This window comes from Labrus bergylta, chromosome 1 (genome assembly GCF_963930695.1).
Source record: "Labrus bergylta chromosome 1, fLabBer1.1, whole genome shotgun sequence".
In the NCBI taxonomy this organism is placed as follows: Eukaryota; Metazoa; Chordata; class Actinopteri; order Labriformes; family Labridae; genus Labrus; species Labrus bergylta.
This window is the reverse complement of record NC_089195.1, coordinates 12,603,917-12,626,646: the sequence shown is the minus strand read 5'-3', so window position 1 is coordinate 12,626,646 and position 22,730 is coordinate 12,603,917. Positions and strand designations below refer to the sequence as shown.

The window sequence follows — 22,730 nt, the reverse complement described above, 5'->3', positions numbered from 1 at the left end:
CTTCAGCTTTATTTATCGTCTGTCTTTAACTGAGTTTTCAGTAATGTGCGCAGGGCTTTAAATTGACTTTTTTCATCACCAGCCAACATGGCTAGTAGATTTTTAAAGTTACCAGCCAACCAGATTTCCTACCAGCCAAATTTGCCCAATCTGGCAACACTGACGTGTCGCATCATTTCTGCAGCCTGCCGATTCAAACAGATTCAGTGATATTTGATTCATTCATTACCAGCCAAAATGGTTAGTAACTCTACAATGTTATCTGCCAAAGGTCATTTTTACCCCCAATTGGCCGGTTGGCGGGTGCCCTGAACGTGCATGAAGAAAAAGGGAACATGGGAAACATTTACAGCGCGTGCACAATTACTAGACAACAGAGTATTTTGGCCTCATCATGACTTCAGTGAACACTTTCTGACTGTAAATATAAACTTGTATTCCTATTGGATGAAATCATCTTTAGATGATGTGAATTTTTGTTACGAGGGAGCTTGTGGTCTAAATAATCCAATTTGTAATTTGTTTCGACAGAACAGAGCAGAGAACTAAAGTGTGAAGTGGGGTGAGTGTATCCACAGTTTTTATATTTTGGCTTCTGTAGTCTCAGTTTTCTCCTGTGAACTAATGTGGATTTCCTTGTTGTTGATATGTTTGATGATGAAGAAATTCGCCGTTGAGACTGACCTGCTTTCAAAGAGTAAAATGTTATTTAAGCAAGAAACAGAGTCACTGGTGTGTGTGTGTGTGTGTGTGTGTGTGTGTGTGTGTGTGTGTGTGTGTGTGTGTGTGTGTGTGTGTGTGTGTGTGTGTGTGTGTGTGTGTGTGTGTGTGTGTGTGTGTGTGTGTGTGTGTGTGTGTGTGTGTGTGTGTGTGTGTGTGTGTGTGTGTGTGGGGGCGCGCGCGCGGAACTGTTTTTTGTGTTTGATCTCACAGTGAGTGTTTCTGTTTTTCCTCTTAGACTGACTTCAGATCAGAACATGGATGTGTGTTTAGAGGAAGAGGAGGAGGGAGCAGAGTTTCCTGTACCCAGCTGTGTGTCTCTGAAGAGTGATCTGTCCAAAGATGAACCTCCATTTTTCAGTAATGAACCTGGACCCTCAGACACAAAGTAAGTTTTCTTACTAACTCAAACCCTTTTCAGCCGCATTTTTCACTCTGAGTTTATCCAGCCAGACCCCTAGTATTTTATCCGCAGAAAATCCGAGTGAGCTGATGTCTGAACGCGGCAGCATATACTCCGGATATTTTCAATTCGAGCCAATGGGACCCGGGTGACGTTTATATAGTGACCGGCTAAAGTGTCTGCCCGCGATCACTACGATCTCCGTGCACGTAATTAAACGGCTGCATTATGTTTTCTGTTTGTCAGTATGTTGTTCTCCACTCTTTTGTGAATGTTGTCATTCCATTGGACTACACATAGCATTGATATAAAGGAAAATATTCTCATTATAGCGTCGTGTAGCGGACTCTGTTGCTTCAGCCGCTACTTCCGCGTTGTTTATTTACATCACGTCTTACGTCGGGAAATCCCCCACAGCCCCTCCCCTCTGACAGGGATAGTCGGCTGTGGTATCTAAAGAGGTATTCATGTGATGGAAACATAACAAAACGTTTCTTGTTGCAGATTTGAGTGGAGCAGACAGAGAGCAGAGTTTCCTGTACCCAGCTGTCTGTCTCTGAAGAGTGATCTGTCCAAAGATGAACCTCCATTTTTCAGTGATGAACCTGGACCCTCAGACACAAAGTAAGTCTTCTTACTAACTCATTGTCACTTCAGATGTTTCCTTGAAGGGTCAGTCAGTTACCTTATAAAGATGTAATCTAATCTAAAACCCTTTTCACACATACGGAAATCTCCTGAAAAACTCTGGAGATTAGTCTACCCGGTTATAACGCTGTTACGCTAAACACATATAGGACGCAGCGGTCCGAAACGTGTACAAGAGTTTTAAACAGGTAAAACTCGGAACGCGGCGGTCCAACAAAGAGGAAAATTACAATTTTCACATCAATCAATCAATTGTAAAAAAAACACTCTCTAAAGCTAATTCTGCCCAGACCTAATTCAGCTTCACTTGTGAATCGCTTTGCCCACGATTAGTGAAGGGAAAAAGAGTCCGGCGATGTAACAGATCTTCTGTCGGTTCTGGTGCAGAGGTGTCTGATGGTGGCGAGGGTCCCTTACGGCAAGAGCGGCTTTGATGTGTTCTCCGTCGAGTGGAAAGATGTCCGTTGATGTCCTTTCGTTGCAGGACGGAATGAAACCGCTATCTTTCTGATAATCTGTTATAGTCTGACGCTCTCCGAGAAACTGAGATGCGTTCACTGGACAATCTGAGCTCAGAATTCAGAACACTGCTGGCCGCGGATTACCTGCAAAGAGATTTTCTTGCAGAAAACATGAGTTGAGCTTGTGTCTCCGAACACTTGAAGTCAGCGCGCTGAAAGAGATAGAGCAATGGAAGTCTTGGAGTTTTGTAGTCCTGGCCTACTTCCTGGGGGGTCTACCTCAGGTCCCCTCCAATGAGAAGAGAGAGGTTCCGGTCCCCCCCTTTCTTCAAACGTAGGTGTGAAGTATTGCAGGGGATTCTGGGATTAAGAGTCCTTTAGGTCTCTTTGTGATCTCAGTGAATAACTCAAATGTGGCCTCTCACAGAGATGCAGGCCCAAGTCCATTGTTTGCCTGTCTTAAGCCTGCATGGCCCAACAACAGCAAACACATCATTCCAGAATCAAAAGACAAGTAGAATATTACAGCTTACCATTCAATGACAGTATTTTTTTTAGATAACGTTACTCCATGAAAACATACCTGTTGCGTTCTGACTGTAAGACTCTGGCAGGGTTGTAGGTTGCATTTGTTGCTGGAGATGATACTTTTTAGAAAGCTGGAATAAAGTTCGAAGTCATTATGCTAGTTTGATACAACTGTGCAGAGTATGTACAGTCACGTTAGTTTCAACATATGAGAAACTTTGCATACGCGCTGTTCAGATAAGCCGGAGCTATCGTAACCTGAACCCGGGACAATATGCTGTCTATATTATCATGCTACGGGCTAAACTTCGCGCTATTTTCGTGTTAACTAATTAATGAATTATCGCCGACAGTTATTTTATCTCGCATTAACGCAGTTTTTATTATTTATTTTCTTATTGTAAAAGTCTGTTGCTCACTGGCTTTTATTTTGTAAAATTCCATCGTGAGCGAGCCTAGTATGTTGCTTACTGCTGCAGCGCTCACAGGAAAGAGGAAACAGTCAGAAAAGAATTGTCGGATAATCAAGCATGGAGAAGGGTACGGAACTTTTGCATGGCCATTTCCATTTTAAAGTTCTTCCAGACGGCGCAGTCGACAGAGCCAAAATTATTTGTAACCACTGCAAAGTTGAATTTTCTTATCACCGGAGTACTTCCAGTCTGAAATACCACCTAAATGCAATACACTCAGTTGATACCAGCAAATCATTCAACGAAACAAACAGTGGAGCGAGGCTTCGGCAGACTACGTTAGATGCAGCGTGTGGGAGAAGTATAGATAAACAAAGACAAGAGAAGCTAACAAATGCTATAGCGAAGTGGATAGCTAAAGCCTGCAGGCCGATTAGTGTTGTGGAAGGTGACGGTCTGAGAAACGTTCTCAGAATCGCAACAAATGATGGCAGGTATGAGATTCTCTCAAGACGCACCATCACAAGAAGAATACACGAGTTGTATGAAAAGGAGAGGACTGCAAAAGAGACAACTTTACAACGTGCACCCTCTGTTGCTCTCACTGGGGACCACTGGATATCACTGGGTAACCATAATTACCTCGAAGTTACAGTGCATTTTATTGATGAACAGTGGGAGCTGCATTCACATGCTCTAACAGTAATGAAAACAGAGGAGGGACATTTTGCTGAAACGTGCGCGGAACACTTTATGCAAGTTGCACAGCAGTGGAATGTGTCAAATAAAGTCACCACACTTAGCACAGATAGTGCAAGAAACATGATCGCTGCTGCGAGACATCTGCCTTTTGAACATGTCCCCTGCTTCGCGCACAGTCTCCAGCGTTCTGTCACAGTATCTCTGCATAACAGTGCGTTTGACAATGTCCTGGCCAAGTGCAGAAAAGTTGTGAGGCACTTTAAACACAGTCCAGCAAATGCTGCAGAATTAGAGCAAAAACAAGTTGAACATGGACAAAAGAAGGAGTCGCTTGTGCAAGATGTTCCAACCAGATGGAATTCAACTCTGGGCATGATAAAAGGCATCCACAGAAACAAACAGCCACTGAGGGATGTCCTCACTACACACACCAAGATTGCCATGCCAACTACAGCCGAAATGGATAAACTGCAGAGGTTGGAAACGCTACTGGAGCCTTGCAGGTATGTTTTACATCATATTTCTCACTATCCTGTCTGAGTGCATGTAAGAGAGAAATAGTGTGTATATGTTTGTGTGAAATATGTAAATGCAGCATGAATATGTAGAGGATGTTTTTGTGTATAAGTAAATTATATTTATTTTGACTCAAGTGGAGTTTATTTTCTGTTGCAGGTATGTGACAGAACTTTTGGGAGGAGAAAAGTATTTCTCATGCTCTGTGGCTCTACCTGCTTTTTGCCATCTCTCTCGGGTGATGGAGAGCTCAGATGATGACCCTGCCTATGTGACCAAGTTCAAGTCTACATTCAGAAAAGACCTGGAGACACGCAAGGAAAATGCCAACATTGCATATCTGAAGATTGCTACTGCATTGGACCCTAGATTCAAGGACCTCAAGTGTACACCCAGAGCTGAGAGGAGTGAGGTGTGGGCCTTAGTCACCAACTTAGTTAAGGAACAGATGGTTGTTGCAGAGAAACCTGTGGAAGAAAAAACATCAGAGCCACCAAAGAAAAAGTTAACCCTATTGGCTGATTCATCTGAGTCTGATTCTGAACAGGAAGACGACTTAATTGAGAACATCGATACAGAGCAGAGCCACCATCAGTTCAGAGTCCTGTCCATTAGAGTGGTGGTCCAAACATGCAGACTCACACAGCAGGCTGGCCTCCTATGCACTCCTAAGTACTTAGCTACACCTTCAACACCCGTACCCTGTGAAAGGTTGTTTTCTCTTGCTGGTCATATTGTACAGAAGAAGAGAGCTTCTTTATCATCTGAAAATGTAAATAATCTTGTATGTCTTAGCAACTGGCTTCGTGCAGAGGAGTAAAAAAGTCAAGTTCTAGAAATTGAGAAGCTGCACTGAAAGTGTTTTCTGGTTCTTTTTTGATTGAGATTCTAATTTTTTTATAACAAACAGGATAACATTAATGCCCTGGCAGTGGCAATAAGCTTTAGTTTTGTATTTGCTTTGTTTTCATTGTTTAAGTTGGGGATTTACACTAAATACTTTATTTAACTGCTACTGTTTGCACAGCAAATGTTATGTTATCGTTCATGGCAGTGCATTTAAAATAAAAATGCACTATATACTACTTTTGAATTTATTAAGTCAAATTCTAGGAATTGACAAACTGCACTGTTTTCTGGTTCTTTTTTTGAGTAAGATTCTCCAAAGGAAATCTAGTATAAATATGGACTTTACAGACTAGTCCCCTGCACAGTAAATCCCTGTAGTGAACTTTTGTTGTGCTTCACCTCACTCTAACAGGGACATTTGGTACTGAACATAGATTGGTTATGCTGCTCCCTGGTAAATAAAAAAATGTTTCTGCTGTTACCTCAGAAATTGCCTGTTTTAATGTTATGATTGTGGCTCAGGATTTTCTGGGCAGTTTTTTTTTAATATAACAAACAGGATGACATTATGCCCTTGCAGTGGCAATAAGCTTTAGTTTTGTATTTATTTGCTTTGATTATATTGTTTAAGTTGAGAAATACATTTACAATAAAAGTGCGCTATACACTACTTTTGAATTCATTATTGGATTTTGCGTATAACAATGCGATTAATCACAGGAACTCATGCGATTAACGTGGTTAAAACTTTTAATCGTTGCCCAGCCCTAATTTATATATATATATATTGTATATAAATATTGATCAAATCGAGGGAATGACATTTCTGCTGCTAAAAATGTTCTGGGTGTTTGCATCAATCAGTGTGAGTGCAGGCCAGCGGGGGAATAAGGAGGGGGAGCAGTCGTTGGGGCAACTGGGCCTAGTGTGAGTACGCCCTGATACTGCTGATCCACCACAATGTAATTCACAATGTTTCACCATGTCTAACCTCAGTTCAAAGGTCAACTGACCCGAGCTCAGCTGTCTGAAGTGACAGTGAAACAGTCGATGACAGGATCAGACTCTTTGATTCTTTGACTGTGAAGAAGCTGCACATGGTGTTCAGTCTGACTGAATAAAAAACTGCAGACGGATCATTAATGTTTCAAAAGACAGTAAGAGAAACATTTTTGTTCTTTAGTCTTTATGAAAGCAGGAGGATTAAAACACAAGAAACAATCATCTCACTGCAGACTATGAGCTGATTACAAACATAAGAAAGAAGGCGTTACCTGCTCTCTGTGATCATCTGAGTGTTTAGATCGTGTTTGATAAATCTTAATATTTTTTATCAGTCAATGATCAGTTTAGTTCTAAAGACATGTCTTCACAGGGGGACAAAGAGTACTCATGTTATAGAGGAGAAGCCATCCTGTCCTGTGTGTCAGGACGTCCTGAAGGATCCTGTCTCTACCAGCTGTGGACACTGGTTCTGCAGACAATGCATCACCTCATACTGGGACCAGTCTGGTTCACCAGGAGACTTGTCCTGTCCTCAATGTGGAGAAAGATCCAGAACAGGACCTGGACTGCAGCCAGACAGTCAAAGCAGCACTGAACAAAGTAAGACTGTACACCTTTCTGCTTCTGTGATCTCCTCCTAAAACATGACTTTTATTGGTAAATGTAAAAAGTATAGAAATTAAAACTCTTCTTTAAACTACTTCTTTTACAATAGCATTTGAAAATAATAAGCAGATTCTATCATGCTCTCTTTCAGTAGATAGAGGTCTGCAGGAGATTTTAGATGAACATAAGGTCAGTCTGAGGACGAGATGTGAACATGTGACTGAATTAAGTGATGAAACAGGAAGTAGAACCCTCCTCAACAGGATCTACACTGAGCTCTACATCACAGAGGGACAGAGTGAAGAGGTGAACACCCAACATGAGGTGACACAGATTGAGACAGACTCTAAAAAGAAGACCCTCCATGAGACTCCAATCAAGTGCCGGGACATCTTTAAAGCCTTACCCGACCAACAGAAACACGAGACAGGAGCTCAACCCGACCAACAGAAACCAAAGACAGAAGCTCAATCCGACCAACAGAAACCCATCAGAGTGGTTCTGACCAACGGCGTTGCTGGTGTTGGAAAAACTTTCACAGTGCAGAAGTTCACCCTGGACTGGGCAGAGGGCTCAGAGAACCAAGACGTCAGTCTGGTGATCCTGCTTCCATTCAGGGAGCTGAACTTGATCAGAGATCAGCGGTACAGTCTTCTTGAGCTGCTCCATGTTTTCCATCCAACATTACAGAAGGTCGCAGCAGAGACGCTCGCTGTCTGTAAACTGTTGTTCATCTTTGACGGCCTGGATGAAAGCAGACTGTCATTGGACTTCAAAAACTGGGAGGTTATGTCTGATGTCACACAGAAGTCATCTTTAAACACACTTTTCACAAACCTCATCAAGGGGAATCTGCTTCCCTCAGCTTTCATCTGGATAACTTCTCGACCTGCAGCAGCCAATCAGATCCCTCCTTCATGTGTTGACAGGGTAACAGAAGTACAAGGCTTCACTGACGCCCAGAAGGAGGAGTACTTTAGGAGGAGGTTCAGTGATGATAAAGATCTGTCCAACAAAATCATCTCACACATCAAGACATCCAGGAGCCTCCACATCATGTGTCTGATCCCGGTCTTCTGCTGGATCACTGCGAGAGTTCTGGAGCACATGATGAGCACAGAGCAGAGAGGAGAGCTTCCCAAGACCCTGACTGACATGTACTCATACTTCCTGCTGGTTCAAACAAAGAGGAAGAAACACAAGTATGATGAGGGACATCAGATGAGTCCACATGAGCTGATGGAGGCCAACAGGGAAGTTCTTCTGAAGCTGGGGAGGCTGGCGTTTGAACATCTGGAGGACGGAAACATCATGTTCTACCAAGAAGACCTGGAGCGGTGTGGTCTGGATATCACAGAGGCCTCAGTGTACTCAGGAGTTTGTACAGAGATCTTCAAAACAGAGTGTGGGATCTTCCAGAAAACAGTCTACTGCTTTATTCATCTGAGCGTTCAGGAGTTTCTGGCTGCAGTCTACATGTTCCACTGTTTCACCGACAGGAACACAACAGTTCTGAAGGCTTTTCTGGGAGTAAGATTTATAGATTTAACTCTTGATGTTCTCCTAAATGGAGCAATGATGACATCCATGAGGAGTAAAAAAGGTCACCTGGACCTGTTTGTTCGCTTCCTTCATGGTCTTTCTCTGGAGTCAAACCAGACAATCTTAGGAGGCCTGCTGGGTCAGACAGACAACAGTCCAGAAATGATCCAAAGAGTCATTAACAACCTGAAGGAGATGAACAGTTATATCTCACCAGACAGAGGCATCAACATCTTCCACTGTCTGACGGAGATAAACGACCTCTCAGTCCATCAGGAGATCCAAAAGTTCCTGAAGTCAGAGAACAGATCAGGGATGAAACTCCCTGAGATCCACTGCTCTGCTCTGGCCTACATTCTGCAGATGTCCGAGGAGGTTCTGGATGAGTTGGACCTGAAGAAGTACAACACAACAGACCAGGGACGATGGAAACTGATTCCAGCTGTGAGGAACTGCAGGAAGGCTAAGTAAGTCCAGATGTGATGAGCATTATAAATCAGTGTCATGTACTATTTCAATTATTTTGATAGAAACTAAACAAAATCCTTACTGTTCATCAAAAAGTGTTCCTGTGTTAATGTTCATGGGAAATAGTCAGTAGTAGTTTTTTTCACAAATTATGTCTTTTAGATTTTTGTCCTGAGTTCAAAAATTGCTTTGATGGTTTCTTTTGTGAGGACATTCAGGAGGAAATTCCCAAAGAAGTGACTGAGATGGCTGATAGTGTTAATCCCTGAAAAGGGAGATATCAGATGCTTTGAGTGCCCCCTTCCGGCCTCTGCAGGCATTACAAATCAATCATCATATCTTAAAATCTCAGCAGGTAGATCACAGACAAACTGTTCTGGCAGGAGATCCTTAACCTCACTACATTTTATTCTTTGCTGACATGTTTGATTTCTGGATCATTAGGCAGCAGTCACTGTATTTTCCTGTTTATAGAAGTGAGCCAGGCGGCACGAGAATGAGATCCTCCTCTTCCAGAGTTACTGTTCAATGAGTTTCAAATGGTTTTCTAATCCAGGGAGAGTCCTTTGAATAGATCACACTTTACATCACAGACTATAGATATGTCATCTTAAATAAAACTACATTTGTTTCCATTCATCTGTAACATTTAGTAAACGAGTGATGAGACTTTTTGTGTCAGTGACAGATTCCACTGATGTGTAAAGTTTAGACCAAACAGGACCTGTCAAACTTTAATTATCAAATGTGAGATGTAAATATCAAACACTTCTTAGTAATATTTCTCTATTATATGTTTCACAACAGACTTTCTGGCTGTGGACTCTCAGAGACTCACTGTGACATTGTGGCCTCAGCTCTGAAGTCCAACCCCTCCCATCTCAGAGAGCTGAACCTGAGCTACAACGACGACCTGCAGGATTCAGGATTGAAGCTGCTGTGTGAGGGACTGCAGAGTCCAAACTGCAGACTGGAGTCTCTGAGGTCAGATCACTGACTGTAACATATATATATGAATATAATAGAAACTGTATTGACTGTGTTTGAATTTAACCCATTCTTGAGAATTGTGAAAAATCATGTCCCAGGCAAACAAACTTAAAAATACCACTTACAAAGGCACTTATTCCCTTTTTTTTTTTAAATGAAAATCTACTTTAAAACAAATTTGAAATATCAAATTTGAAATATTCAAATTCAAATTTGAAATATTCAATGTCTAAACCCGCCCTATGCCAGAAATCAATTTAAAACTTCAAACTATTTTAAAATGTTTCAAACTCTTAAAACTACAAAACCTACTGATACTAAAGGCGTAAAAAATACTATTATAGTCATCTACACTTTAAAATGTAGTTCCATGAACATTTTGACCCATTAAGGTTGTGTCCCAGATTTTTGTCTACTCCATTAGACTTTTTACAACCCAAGTTGTGTCCCAAAATTTTGTGAACTCTGTCAGACTTTTACAAAAACATAAAATAATCAGGCATAAAAAGAGGTGAGCTACAACATAAAGGACCCCGTCTTATTCCTTGTTTTAAAAGAGGGGGATGCTGTTCAAGCATCGTTCACATTTAATTTTTTGAGAAATTGATGAAATGATTTTACTATCAGGTGTGTCTCAACCATAACAGGTCAACTCCATCTCCCTTTCAAATCAGAACTCAATCAGGTTGATGGTTTATTAATCTGTGTTTTGGTGACATTGAGGGAACTCTAAGCAGCTTTACAAACTGAAATGGAAACCCTCCACAGACGACCTGTGACATGAAAATATCAAACATTTTGTCAACTGCGTCAGATATTCCATCTGACAGGTGGGTTGGGGTTTTATCTAGTCAACTTTGGTTATATTCTTTAATAATTATATTTAATTATTATTAATATGAATAACAATATCATTAAACTATGTTTAATCAACTCGGGGGACCACCCTGAAATCAGGGGAATATAACCAAAATATCACTAAAATCAGTCTCAAATTAGTTACTTAATTACTAATATTATTAATAATTAATAACCAGGGGTGCAAACTTGTCACCTTTCGGCGAAATTCGCCGTTTTGGATCCCAAATAAGTCATTTGTGTGATTCATTTAGATCTGCAATAAAAATATTTGGAGGGGGTGGGGGGGGCGTCTATGACGCGAGCTGTCATGCTTCTTGCGGCCGGCGAGCACGGTCCCTGCAAACGTCAAGTCGTTTCATACTGATTGCGGTCAGAGCGGTCTGATTGCTCAACACGGCACGAAGAAAGTACTTCCGGCCCCTGTAGCCAATCATTGCAACGCTGTCGGCACTGTTACAAAATCTTGGAGGTGCGCGGCTGGGCGCTCAGATCCTCCGCGGACCATTCTCGTGCCAACGGCGATTGCGCAATATTGCCGTGCCGACCGCAAGCAGCATGAAACCTGATTCAATGAGTCGCAATGTGCAGCACATGGCTAATTTACATAATGTTATTTTTCAGTGAAAACACTGTGGAAAGAGTCGAAGTTTGGCTAGCAAGCCAGCCTTTCTGTTAAACATGCTGTCTGATCATATTTACCGTTTGGTAGCCATACAGCTTTCTGGTTCATTATTATCTCAGGCAACATTAAAGTGACAGCGGGTCAACAAATGTAATAAGAGAGGGAATATAAACTTAATGAAAATCAGCAGGAGCAAAACATCAGGTTAATATATTGATAATGTTACATATATATGATAGAAAAGATGGGAAAATATTGCCATACTTGATGACTGTATTATGATGTTCTCTCAGACTCTGCCCTGAGGGCTACTTGCATAGTGACTGCCCTTCACGTCACCCCTTAGTAGAACATGGTAAGCCCTGTTCTGCAAATTCATCCCATTTATAAAAAGGGACTGAAGGTTGGGAGAATGGGTTTTTCATGTTTCACTGAAGCTTTATCAAAAAGTTAGAACAGAACACAGATATAGACAAGCAATTGTGTTTTTCTTATTGTTTGCACTGCTTCTTTAGTCTGAATGCTAAAATCGTCTGTAAATTCACATTTTAAAGCTGATATATATATTTTTTAAATCTTCCCGGGGGAGCATGCCCCCGGACCCCACTAGGTGGTTTGGATCCATGTCACCTTTTCATCCCTGATCAGTTTGCACCCCTGAATAACTATATTTAATAAAAGGAAGGCGTGAAATGCGTACACAAAGCCCTCGCACCCAGCTTATATCACAATGCAAATACACCAGTAATCACAAACAACTGCTCTCTTAAATTATAACAGAATTTATTTAAACAAAGCAACATCAATCCAAAATCAATGAACTTAATAAAACAAATAACTAATCTAAGCAGACAAACATTATCAAGCAAAACTTGTGAATGAGGTTCAAAAATGTAGTTGTGTGGATGAGAGAGACAATGCACCATGCGGCTTCGTCACGTGTGGACAAAATGGTAGACAACAAAGGAAGCCGTTTGGCTGCCTTTTGAAATAGTTTGAGCTCTCTGAGCTGAGTTCAGTAACTGCTACTTAAACACCAGAAAGCCAGTGGCCGGACACTGGTCTTTCTGATTGTGAAAGCCGTTGACTGAAGGTAAACTAGCATAGCATTACACACATAGGCGAACACAGCGGTTCATCACAATAAAACAAATGCAGCAGCTTACAACAGATAATAAACAGAATGTGACGTCTTGTCAACAATGATGCACAATTATCAGTGGTTATAAAAGAAACATAGCTATTTCTGAAACTATTTCTGCCCAGACCAAAGCTCTTACTTGGGGTAACTCCTGGTGATCATTGCAAAGTTGGTTAGATCGTCACTCTGTTGAATATTAAATCAACAGACTCAGGCAGGTTTCCTTCGTGGCAGATGTAGGAGGAGGGTGGCAGGATTCAGATAAACATGTCCCAGTACAACTCTAAAATGACGTATTTCTCTGGCTTTGATAACTGTTGGAAATATTTGATATCATGCAAGTACTCAACAATAAAAATATAACATGGGTTTAGTCCTTTTTAAATTGATTTAAATATTTTAATGTGGACAACATCCCACATTCATGCATAAAGCTCACTGTCATCTACATTTTTTATTTTTTATTCAGATTGATTCTCTGCAGTTTGTCAGAGATCAGCTGTTCTTCTCTGGCCTCAGCTCTGAAGTCCAACCCCTCCTATCTCAGAGAGCTGGACCTGAGTGAGAACTACGACCTGCAGGATTCAGGATTGAAGCTGCTGTGTGATTATCTGCAGAGTCCAAACTGCAGACTGGAGACTCTGAGGTCAGCTCACTGACTGTAATATATATATGAATATAATAGAAACTGTATTGACTGTGTTTGAATTTAACCCATTCTTCCAGGCAAACAAACTTAAAAATACCACTTAAAATAGGCACTTATTCCTTTTTTTTTTTTTTTTTTTTTTTTAAATGAAAATCTATTTTAAAATGTTTTTATTATGAAACAAATGAACAAAATCCTGGACCTCCTGTGTGCCAACGTGAGAGGAGAATACAGCTCTTCTTCTCTCCCCCCTCTGGGGGAATCAGACCACAACCTGATCCACCTTGAGACCACCTACAGGCCCCTGGTGAAGCAGCAGGTGGCCAGCACAAGGACCTTGAAGGTTTGGTCTAAGGACACAGACGGGGCCCTGCAGGAGTGCTTTAATGTCACAGACTGGGAACTGTTTAAGGAGGATTATGGTGATGACATTGAAGGTTTCTCTCATTGTATTACAGACTACATCCGCTTATGTGAGGCCATAGTCCCTACCAAAAAGGACATTAAAACTCTCCTTAACAGCAAGAAGAGGGCATTCATTCGGGAGGAACTCAGGGCTGTCCAAAAGGAGTTAAAGAGGAAGCTGAGAGAGGCCAAGAACAACTATAAGGAAAAGATTGAGGCCAAAATGGGACAGAACAACACAAAAGGGGTGTGGAACGGCATGAAGCAGATGACGGGCTGCAGCAGGCCTGAACCCAGAATTCAAGGAGACCCAGTATTTGCAGATGAGTTGAACCTATTTTTCAATAGGTTTGACACAACCCCCGACCCAGTGAGCTCAAATAGTGGGTCTAGGTCTCCCCTCACCACCTCAGCCCCCATTCCCACTTCTGCTGAAGTTTCTGCTCTTCCTCCCATCAAGGTTCTTACTTCCTCCCCCCCCTCTCTCAGCTCCTCACCAGCAGCTTCAAAGGACAGCCCCCCCCTCACCCCCCAGCTCCCTCCCTTCAGGTACCTGCATGACAATAGACAGTTCCCCACATCCATCCCCCATTCAATTTCCCACTTTCACTCTTACTACCAGCCAGGTACAAAAAGAACTCTCCAGATTCCACATCAGAAAAGCCAATGGACCAGACCACATCAGTCCCAGGATCCTCAAGGTGTGTGCTGGGCAGCTTGCAGGAGTCTTTCAGAACCTATTCAACCTCTCACTAAGGCTGATGAAGGGGCCTGACCTGTGGAAGACATCCTGCATCATCTCAGTTCCAAAGAAAGGTCGTCCCAGGGCTCTCAATGACTACAGACCTGTGGCACTCACGTCATATGTCATGAACACATTTGAGAGGCTGGTTCTCCAGCACCTGATGACCCTGCTCACTGCTTTCCAGGACCCACTGCAGTTTGCATATCAGAAGCACATTGGTGTGGAGGATGCAGTCATCTTCCTCACACACAAAGCCCTGTCACACCTGGATAAGCAGGGAAGCACTGTGAGAGTCATGTTCTTTGATTTTTTTGTGCTTTCAATACCATCCAGCCCTGCCTCCTGAGGGACAAGCTTCTGGATATGCAGCTGCACCCTGACACCACAGCGTGGATCTTTAACTACCTCTCTGGCCAGCCACAGTACGTCACAGTGGACGTCTGTGTCTCTGATGTGGTGACAGGCAACTCTGGTGTACCCCAAGGAACAGTCCTGGCGCCATTCCTCTTCACCCTCTACACCTCAGATTTAAATCTGGTTCCTGCCACCTTCAAAAGTTTTCAGACGACTCCTCGATTGTTGGGTGCATCACTGATGACGACAAGAAGGAGTACAGAGGGCTGTTAGAGAGCTTCGTCACATGGTGCGAAAGCAACCCACTGAAGCTCAACATCAGCAAAACAAAGGAGATGGTAGTAGACTACCAGAGGAAGACGAGGCCCCCTGTCATCATCCAGGGGGAGGAAGTGGAGAGGGCGGACTCATACAAGTACCTTGGGGTCCACATCAACAATAAACTGGACTGGTCTCAACTCTGACGCCATCTTCAGGAAAGGACAGGGCACGGTGAGGAGACTCAGAATGTTCAGTGTCTGCAACACACTCCTGAAGACCTTCTACCAGTCTGTGGTGGCCAGCATACTCTTATTTGCTGTAGTGTGCTGGTGGGGTGGCATTAAAACTGGTGAGGCAAACAGGCTGAACAAGCTGATGAGGAAGGCCCGCTCTATAGTTGATCTTGATCTGGACACTTTGGAGACAGTGGCTGAGAGGAGGATAAAGGACAAAATCATATCCATCCTGGATAACTCCTCTCACCCTCTCCATGACAAGCTGTAGCAGATGGGCAGCTACTTCAGCCAACGCCTCTTTTCTGTTCGTCAGTATGTTGTTCTCCTCTCTTTTGTGAATGTTGTCATTCCATTGGATTACACATAGCATTAATATAAAGGCAAATATTGTCATTATAACGTTGTGTAGCGGACTCTGTTGCTACGGCCGCTACTTCCGCGTTTTTTATTTACGTCACGTCTTACTTCGGGAAATCCCCCCGATCCCCCTCCCCTCTGACAGGGAAAGTCCCCCGCTGTGAGGAGGATATGTGAACGGCTAATTAGGGAGAATCTCTGGAGAAGTCCTCCTGTAAATATCTAGATATTATCCGGAGTGCATATGTGAAAACGGCTTATGACAACAATAACAGTCCTTCCTGACACAAATTTCACCCCCATAAACACTACCCCCATGACAGGCTCATTATTTACATTGTATTATTATAATATACTGTATTATTAATATTTAGCATCAATACTGTTTATTCTTATAATATTATATTAGTCTTTATTATATATCATATTACATTTAATTATATCACACTGTATTGTATTATATTGTACTATATTATATTATACTACATTATATGCAGCTTACAATCACACAAACACATAGAGCTCTAAACCCCCCCTCCCCCTCTTGAGTTATTTGAAATGAAAGTGATAGACACACAAAAACTGGGTGTTTTAATTTGTATTCTATCATTAACATTTACTCATTTTAAATCCAACTGACATCCTTCTTTCACGTGTGTAAGACGGTGAGAACCTGAACCTAAGAATCTGAACCTCAGTGATGAGTTGGTGCACGTCACGTCTTTATATTACTGCTCATGTTTGATGAGTGAATATAGCGCCGTAGAGACCTTGCTTTGTGTGCTCCATATGAAGTATTAGAGAATTAAAGTGCCGTGTGGAAATCCCCACTCTGTTGTCTGTCAGCTATCTGATGCTAACCAGCTATCCCGGGACTTCTGCTAATAGCTACCTGCTGCTAGCTTCTCCACCTGCACCAGCCACGTTACAAAATTATGTCAGTGCTGATGTAACTGGTCCAGAGTGAACTCCATCAGCTGGGTGGTGTGGTTAGCATTTGTTGGGGTTTTATCTAGTCAACTTTGGTTATATTCTTTAATAATTATATTTAATTATTATTAATATAAATAACAATATCATTAAACTATGTTTCATCAACTCGGGGTACCACCCTGAAGTCAGGGAAATATAACCAAAATATCACTAAAATCATTCTCTAATTAGGTACTTAATTACTAATATTATTAATAATTAAAACCGCAAGCAGTGATGAAGGGCTTCATAATTCATATGATACCAATGTTGTCGCACTAGTAGCAAAACTGAGTCCGCTGCCCAAAAAACAATATTTTGAACGTCAGGTGAGACTAATGATAATGCAGTGTAAGAAAAAGTCAGAACTGAGAAGAACTATTACAGTCTCATTTTAAAGCCATGCTGACAAGTGTGGTAGAATCTAATTCAGATTTATTGTATGTTTACAGCTCATTAATGCCAGTAGAATTTTTAATTCAATAAGATCACTTAAGACAATAAAAGCCTTTAGAACATTAACTATAGCAAGTTAATAAGTAAAATAATGCTGCTGGAAACGCTTCAAATGTCTGAAGGTGCAAATATTACAAAGTTAAAATTATTTTTAAACTATGAGGAAATATTACAGTGATTATTTATCTTCCATTTTGGGTGTAAAACAAAGCATAGTTGTTCAAAGTTTTTATGGGTCATTTGTGTGATGGAGGTGCGGTTATAGAAATTTTTCGGGTTAGTTTGGGCCGTGGTAGGGGCCCAATGTGATATCTTTTCATGGGGCCCGAAATTCCTGGTGGCACCCCTGGCCACGCCCTTTGACAAAATAACGTGCAGAGCACAACGGGATATGTTGAACATGTCTAGAACACACTGACTTTCCGTCGAACGGATGAACGCTTTCGGACTAGCTTTATTTTTCGCTTCTGCCAGTCTTTAATTTTATACATATGTTTATGTATTTCAGCTTTACTTAAACTGTATTTCCATTTTCTTTTCTTTCTTCAAAAACAAGATTTCATCCATATTTCAACACAATATGCCCAGAAAAATACATAAACTTATACTTGTCAATAATTACATGCAAAAATTCTCAAAACTACAAAATAAACATTTGTGTGTTATTATTCTTTTCACAAATATAAAATAATGTGGTTCTGCTACTTGCAATCAATGCAATAGAGTTGCAAATAGGTTTCCAGTTTAACTGAATAAAAGGAGATCAATCCTCGATTAGCATTATGCTAACGAATAACATGGGAAATCCCATAGAGCTGGCGAAGCTAGCAGAGTTAGTGCTACACTTTTCAGACATAGGAGTGGCACCCATATGTGAACGAGGCGATGAGCTAAGCTAGCGCTCATGAGCATCATAGCTTTAGTACCTTAAAACCTTCAAAACAAATTTAAAACACATCCTGACACACTTAAGGATGGCGTTACCTTCCACATGCTATGGAAGAATATATAGACCACATGTAGCCTATGTGATTTGGGACATTTACTCACCTGTTAATAACAGGGAAATAATAGCAACAGGTAGGCCTAGTGTGTTTCCTTTCCTGCTTCTGCCAGTCTGAAGACGAGGGCTACCAAGCACACTAAGCTGTCTCACTTGGACGTTACGCCTCCTTGTGGAACAAATTGGAACCACACTCTAAATTAAAATATTTCAATCATGGATAGTCACCACAAGATGGCAGCATTTCCTTAATTTTAGACGAGCTCTGTATCATGCATGAGAAATTTTAAACTACCTTGACTTGAGAGCGTTATTAACCCTTCTTCCCGACATGATAGCATGTCATGTTTGGTACCAATGGATGCAGTATTTTCGTTTCATTTGAAACCTGTATATCCCCTCTAGCTTTAAAAATGAGTCCGCGACGCAGTCCGGATATAGTAACATTTATGTCGGCTGAGGGCACACTAACATTAGACAACAAGTTAACAGTTAGCAATAGCTAACAAAATGACTGCTAGCTAACTGGTAAACCGTTAGCGCAAGCTATACTGTGAAACTGTTTGGTTGACTAATGTAACATAATGGTTTTATAAGTTTAGCTAGTTAACCGTGAGCTAGCAAGAGTTACAGCCACTTCCTGTTTATGGCGATTTGATTTGTGGACTTCCTGTTGGATTTTGAGCATGGGTGCAAGAGGGTTTATTGTAGGTGTTGTCAAGATGGATACGCATAGTAAAATTCAGAATAGTAGGTTCAATGTGCTGCGGGAGCTGAATGTTTGAAATATTGTAGGGCGTGCCACTGAGCCATTAAGCCATGCCCACTCATTTATATGGCATAAAATGTTTGACTTTACCACCAGGATCATATGTATGAAGTTTCGGGACTGAACGACTATGTTAAGCCCGTGAAAAAACTACTTCCTGTTCGATGGCAACAGCGCGTCCGTATGGCGACAGCGTTGGACGTCGGCGTTTGAGCTTGAAGTCCTGTATGGCCAAGGTGTTAGCATGGTCCACACCAATGTTGAGGGGAAAATTAGCTACTGTGTAACAATTGCTAATGCTAATTGAGAAGCAGTAACTGCCTGTTGTCAACAGGTGGCGCTGTGACTAATCAAAAAATTTAAATCATATCTGTCATTTTCATTTCACTATGTTTATCCAGCCTAGAAAAAAAATACCATGTATCATGTATGAGAAATTTGAATATGATTGAACATTAGATGTCAGAGATATAACCATTTACTTTTTTGGCAAGTTGCTAAAATGCGCCTCAAACTTTGAACGCATGCCACGGCTACGCCCTTTGACGAAATAAAAGGGATATGTTGAACATGTGTAGAACACACTGACACTGAGTTTTCACCGAACGGATGAGCGCCCTCGGCCAAGATCCTTCAAATAGGTAACGCAAAATCGTCTTATTTTGAAATTGATGTGTAAATAGCGGGCTTCCTGTACGTTTAAAAGTATGGTCATAATGCAACTTTCTGTTCGTCTCACCAACATACATATGCGTACAAAGTTTTCGTGCCCTAACTCACAATTGGGGGCGCCGTAGAGCCATTTTTTTTTTTTTTAGAGAAATTTTGGTGAGTTTTCACGCACGTTCAAGCTGTCAAAAATAAGCGCGAAGTGGTGGAAGAATAATAATAATCCTTTGGGTTCCAAGAGGGTCCTACGCACTTGTCAGTGCTTCGGGCCCTAATAATAATTCTTTGGGTTTCAAGAGGGTCCTACGCACTTATCAGTGCGCCCAAAACTCCTAAAAATGTGCCGTGGAAGTAGTCAGCTGAATCCTCTGATGCTTGAATTCAGCATGTGAAGAGCTACCTAGACTGAGCAACCTCAGCTCTGGAGTTTAACTTATGTAAGCCAAGAGGAGGAAAGGGTTTGTCTCCTCAAATGCTGGAGTCCATCTTGTTAGAGAGGGTATCCTCTTTGGGTCGGCAGACCACACTTGAAGAGAAAGAAGCAATGCCTGGCGATTGCTTTTAAAGACTGGAACTGCCTGTGAGTTTACCTCAGGCCTCCTCCAATGAGGATAGAGAATTCAGACACCCCCCCATCCCCCGCACTTTTAACACCTATTTGTATAGTTCCCTCTAGTCAGGCCCGAGTCTTTTGTCCAGCACACATGGCTGAGGCCCAACACATTCAAACAGAGCTAAGAGTCATAAACAGTCTAACACAGGCCAAAGTGTCACACCAACGCAGGATTCAATCTCTGCTTGAAGAGTTCAAAAAGAAACACAAAGGAGGCAGGTGGGACCTGTCAGAGAGTTTATCATTTAGAGCAAGTTTAGATAGAGTTTTTAAAACATTAAAGGTAAAAAGTTTTTTGTTAGGGAATACTCTAGAGGACAAGATCAGTAAACAGATAAGAGGTTTCACTTTGTCCACAGGGGGCGCCAAAACGGACATCGTAAATTCCCCCGCCAAGGGGCACTCAATAAAAATAATAACAAAAAGATGACATCGAGGCTGGCGGGGAATCATGGGAGGTCTCTCTGCTCCCCGCCGAACATACTCTGACTAGATCGTAGTGAAGACAAACGAGTGATACAGACCTGAGGACGAGAATATGTTTACCGACAAAGTATCCAAGTATAATCTACATGACGTTTTTATCACAGCAGCACATAAAGCAACAGTACAGCAGCTTTCAGTAGCAGCTGACACTTCCTGAGGCCTGTATCCACCTAGCGTTCTTTTCTCAGCGCCAGCATCTTTTTTCAGTTGTTTTTAATAAGTAGAGAGCGTTCGCAGCAGGAAGCAGCCGCAGCACCCAGCGTCTTTTTCTTTCAAAATTATTTTGATTGATTTTTCTTGGATGCATGTTCACATAGCAATTAGATGGCACAACAGCACATTTGAACCAAAACATCCAACCAGCGTCTTTTTAAAAAAAAAAAAATTTAAGATTTATTTTTGGGCTTTTAATGCAGAGATAGGACAGTGGATGGAGTTGGAAACCAGGGAGAGAGAGTGGGGAATGACATGCGGAAAGAGGCCATGGGGGGAAGTGAACCTGGGCCTCCCGCTTGTGATGAGAGCCTCAATACATGGGACGCGCACCCTAACCATTGCGCCACCAGCGCGCCCCAACCAGTGTCTTTTTAACAAGCGTTTTTGTGTGGCCACGCCGGGCGCTCAAAGTTGAAAATCTATCAACTTTTTAGAAAGGCACTGTTGACGTCACCGGTGTTATTTTGAAAATGTATGACATTCCCTGTATTTTAGCCACCTACGTATTGTATCTTATACCCACATCCTCTTTCCTCCGTGTCCGGTGTTTCCACAGCAACGTAAATCATGTTGTGTCTGTCAAGGCTGCCGTAAAGACACGCCCCGTTACAACTCTAAAATGACGTATTTGTATGGCTTTGATAACTGTTGGAATTATTTGATGTCATGCAAGTACTCTACAATGAAAAGATATATAACATGGCTTTAGTCCATTTTAAATTAATTTAGATATTTCAATGTAAACATTCTAATAAAATTCGACATATTGTACATTTAAATCTAAGAACGATCAGGAAGTACTTAAGTATTAATGCATCCTAATAAAGTCCTTCAATGTTGGAATTAACAGATGATGATCACATAGGTGTGTTCAAGTGGAAAACATCACACATTCATGCACAAAGCTCACTGTTATCTACATTTACATCTTTTATTCTTTATTCAGATTGCGTGTTTGCTGGTTGTCAGAGGTCAGCTGTTCTTCTCTGGCCTCAGCTCTGAAGTCCAACCCCTCCCATCTCAGAGAGCTGGACCTGAGTGACAACAAAAAGCTGCAGGATTCAGGAGTGAAGCTGCTGTGTGATTTTCTGCAGAGTCCAAACTGCAGGCTGGAGACTCTGAGGTCAGATCACTGACTGTGTCATTCATTTGTATCATTTCAATCCACAACCTCGATTGTTGCACATTTCAGGATTTATATATTTTCAGTATTTTTCTGAATTCAACTTTTGGGAATGTTATTTTTTCAAGTTGCTGAATAATTTAGAGATTTGATGTCAAAATGTTTTTATGACTATGTGAAGTAAAGTAGAACAACGTGCACATGAAGCAACTGGTTTCCTCTGGTTCTGTTAAGAAGTGAAATCATGAAGACCTTTGATTCAATAATGTCTGATTTGATAAATGTACTAACATCACAGAGCTGACTGAGATCAGCAGCCTGTTCTTCATCTGCGCACATGAACAGCTGTATCAATGTTGTGCTGACATTTGGAGGATTTAGATTTAGTGAATACACAATCAGAAATTATCATCTAATCATTTAGAGAAAACTGTATTCATCAGGACAAAGTGATTTTGAGATACTCATCACAACCTGAACACATGTGAGTGGATTATACATTATTTTATTCTTCTTTTATTCTTTATTCAGATTGAGCATTTGCAGTTTGTCAGAGATCAGCTGTTCTTCTTTGGCCTCAGCTCTGAAGTCCAACCCCTCCCATCTCAGAGAGCTGGAACTGAATGAGAACTACTTCCTGTATGATTCAGGATTGAAGCTGCTGTGTGAGGGACTGCAGAGTCCAAACTGCAGACTGGAGTCTCTGAGGTCAGATCACTGACTGTAATATATATATGAATATAATAGAAACTGTATTGACTGTTTGAATTTCACCGATTCTTGAGAATTGGGAAAAATCATGTCCCAGGCAAACAAACTTAAAAATACCACTTACAAATGCACTTACTCCTTTTTTTCAAATGAAAATCCCTTTTAAAAGATTTTTATTATGAAACAAAAATACCAAATTTTGGTTCTGATTTCTTTTTTTTTTTTATGTC

General features: G+C 41.4%; 1 protein-coding gene and 1 long non-coding RNA gene across 2 annotated transcripts in view; both read left to right on the top strand.

The window, feature by feature from the left end:
- The first annotated feature begins 732 nt into the window (after positions 1–732).
- Positions 733–22,730, top strand: part of LOC110001404 (NACHT, LRR and PYD domains-containing protein 12-like) — a 31,005-nt gene continuing 9,007 nt past the window's right edge. Inside the window, exons 1-8 of the mRNA XM_065954271.1 lie at positions 733–1,108; positions 1,628–1,747; positions 6,616–6,845; positions 7,003–8,860; positions 9,669–9,845; positions 12,945–13,121; positions 21,613–21,789; positions 22,321–22,497. Of these exons, the coding sequence (XP_065810343.1) occupies positions 978–1,108; positions 1,628–1,747; positions 6,616–6,845; positions 7,003–8,860; positions 9,669–9,845; positions 12,945–13,121; positions 21,613–21,789; positions 22,321–22,497 (3,047 nt within the window). The 5' untranslated portion in view covers positions 733–977. The remainder of the gene's footprint in view (positions 1,109–1,627; positions 1,748–6,615; positions 6,846–7,002; positions 8,861–9,668; positions 9,846–12,944; positions 13,122–21,612; positions 21,790–22,320; positions 22,498–22,730) is intronic.
- Positions 1,763–5,910, top strand: LOC114921662 (uncharacterized). Its single transcript, XR_010666365.1, has 2 exons — positions 1,763–4,378; positions 4,551–5,910. It is a non-coding gene; the product is annotated as an uncharacterized lncRNA (long non-coding RNA).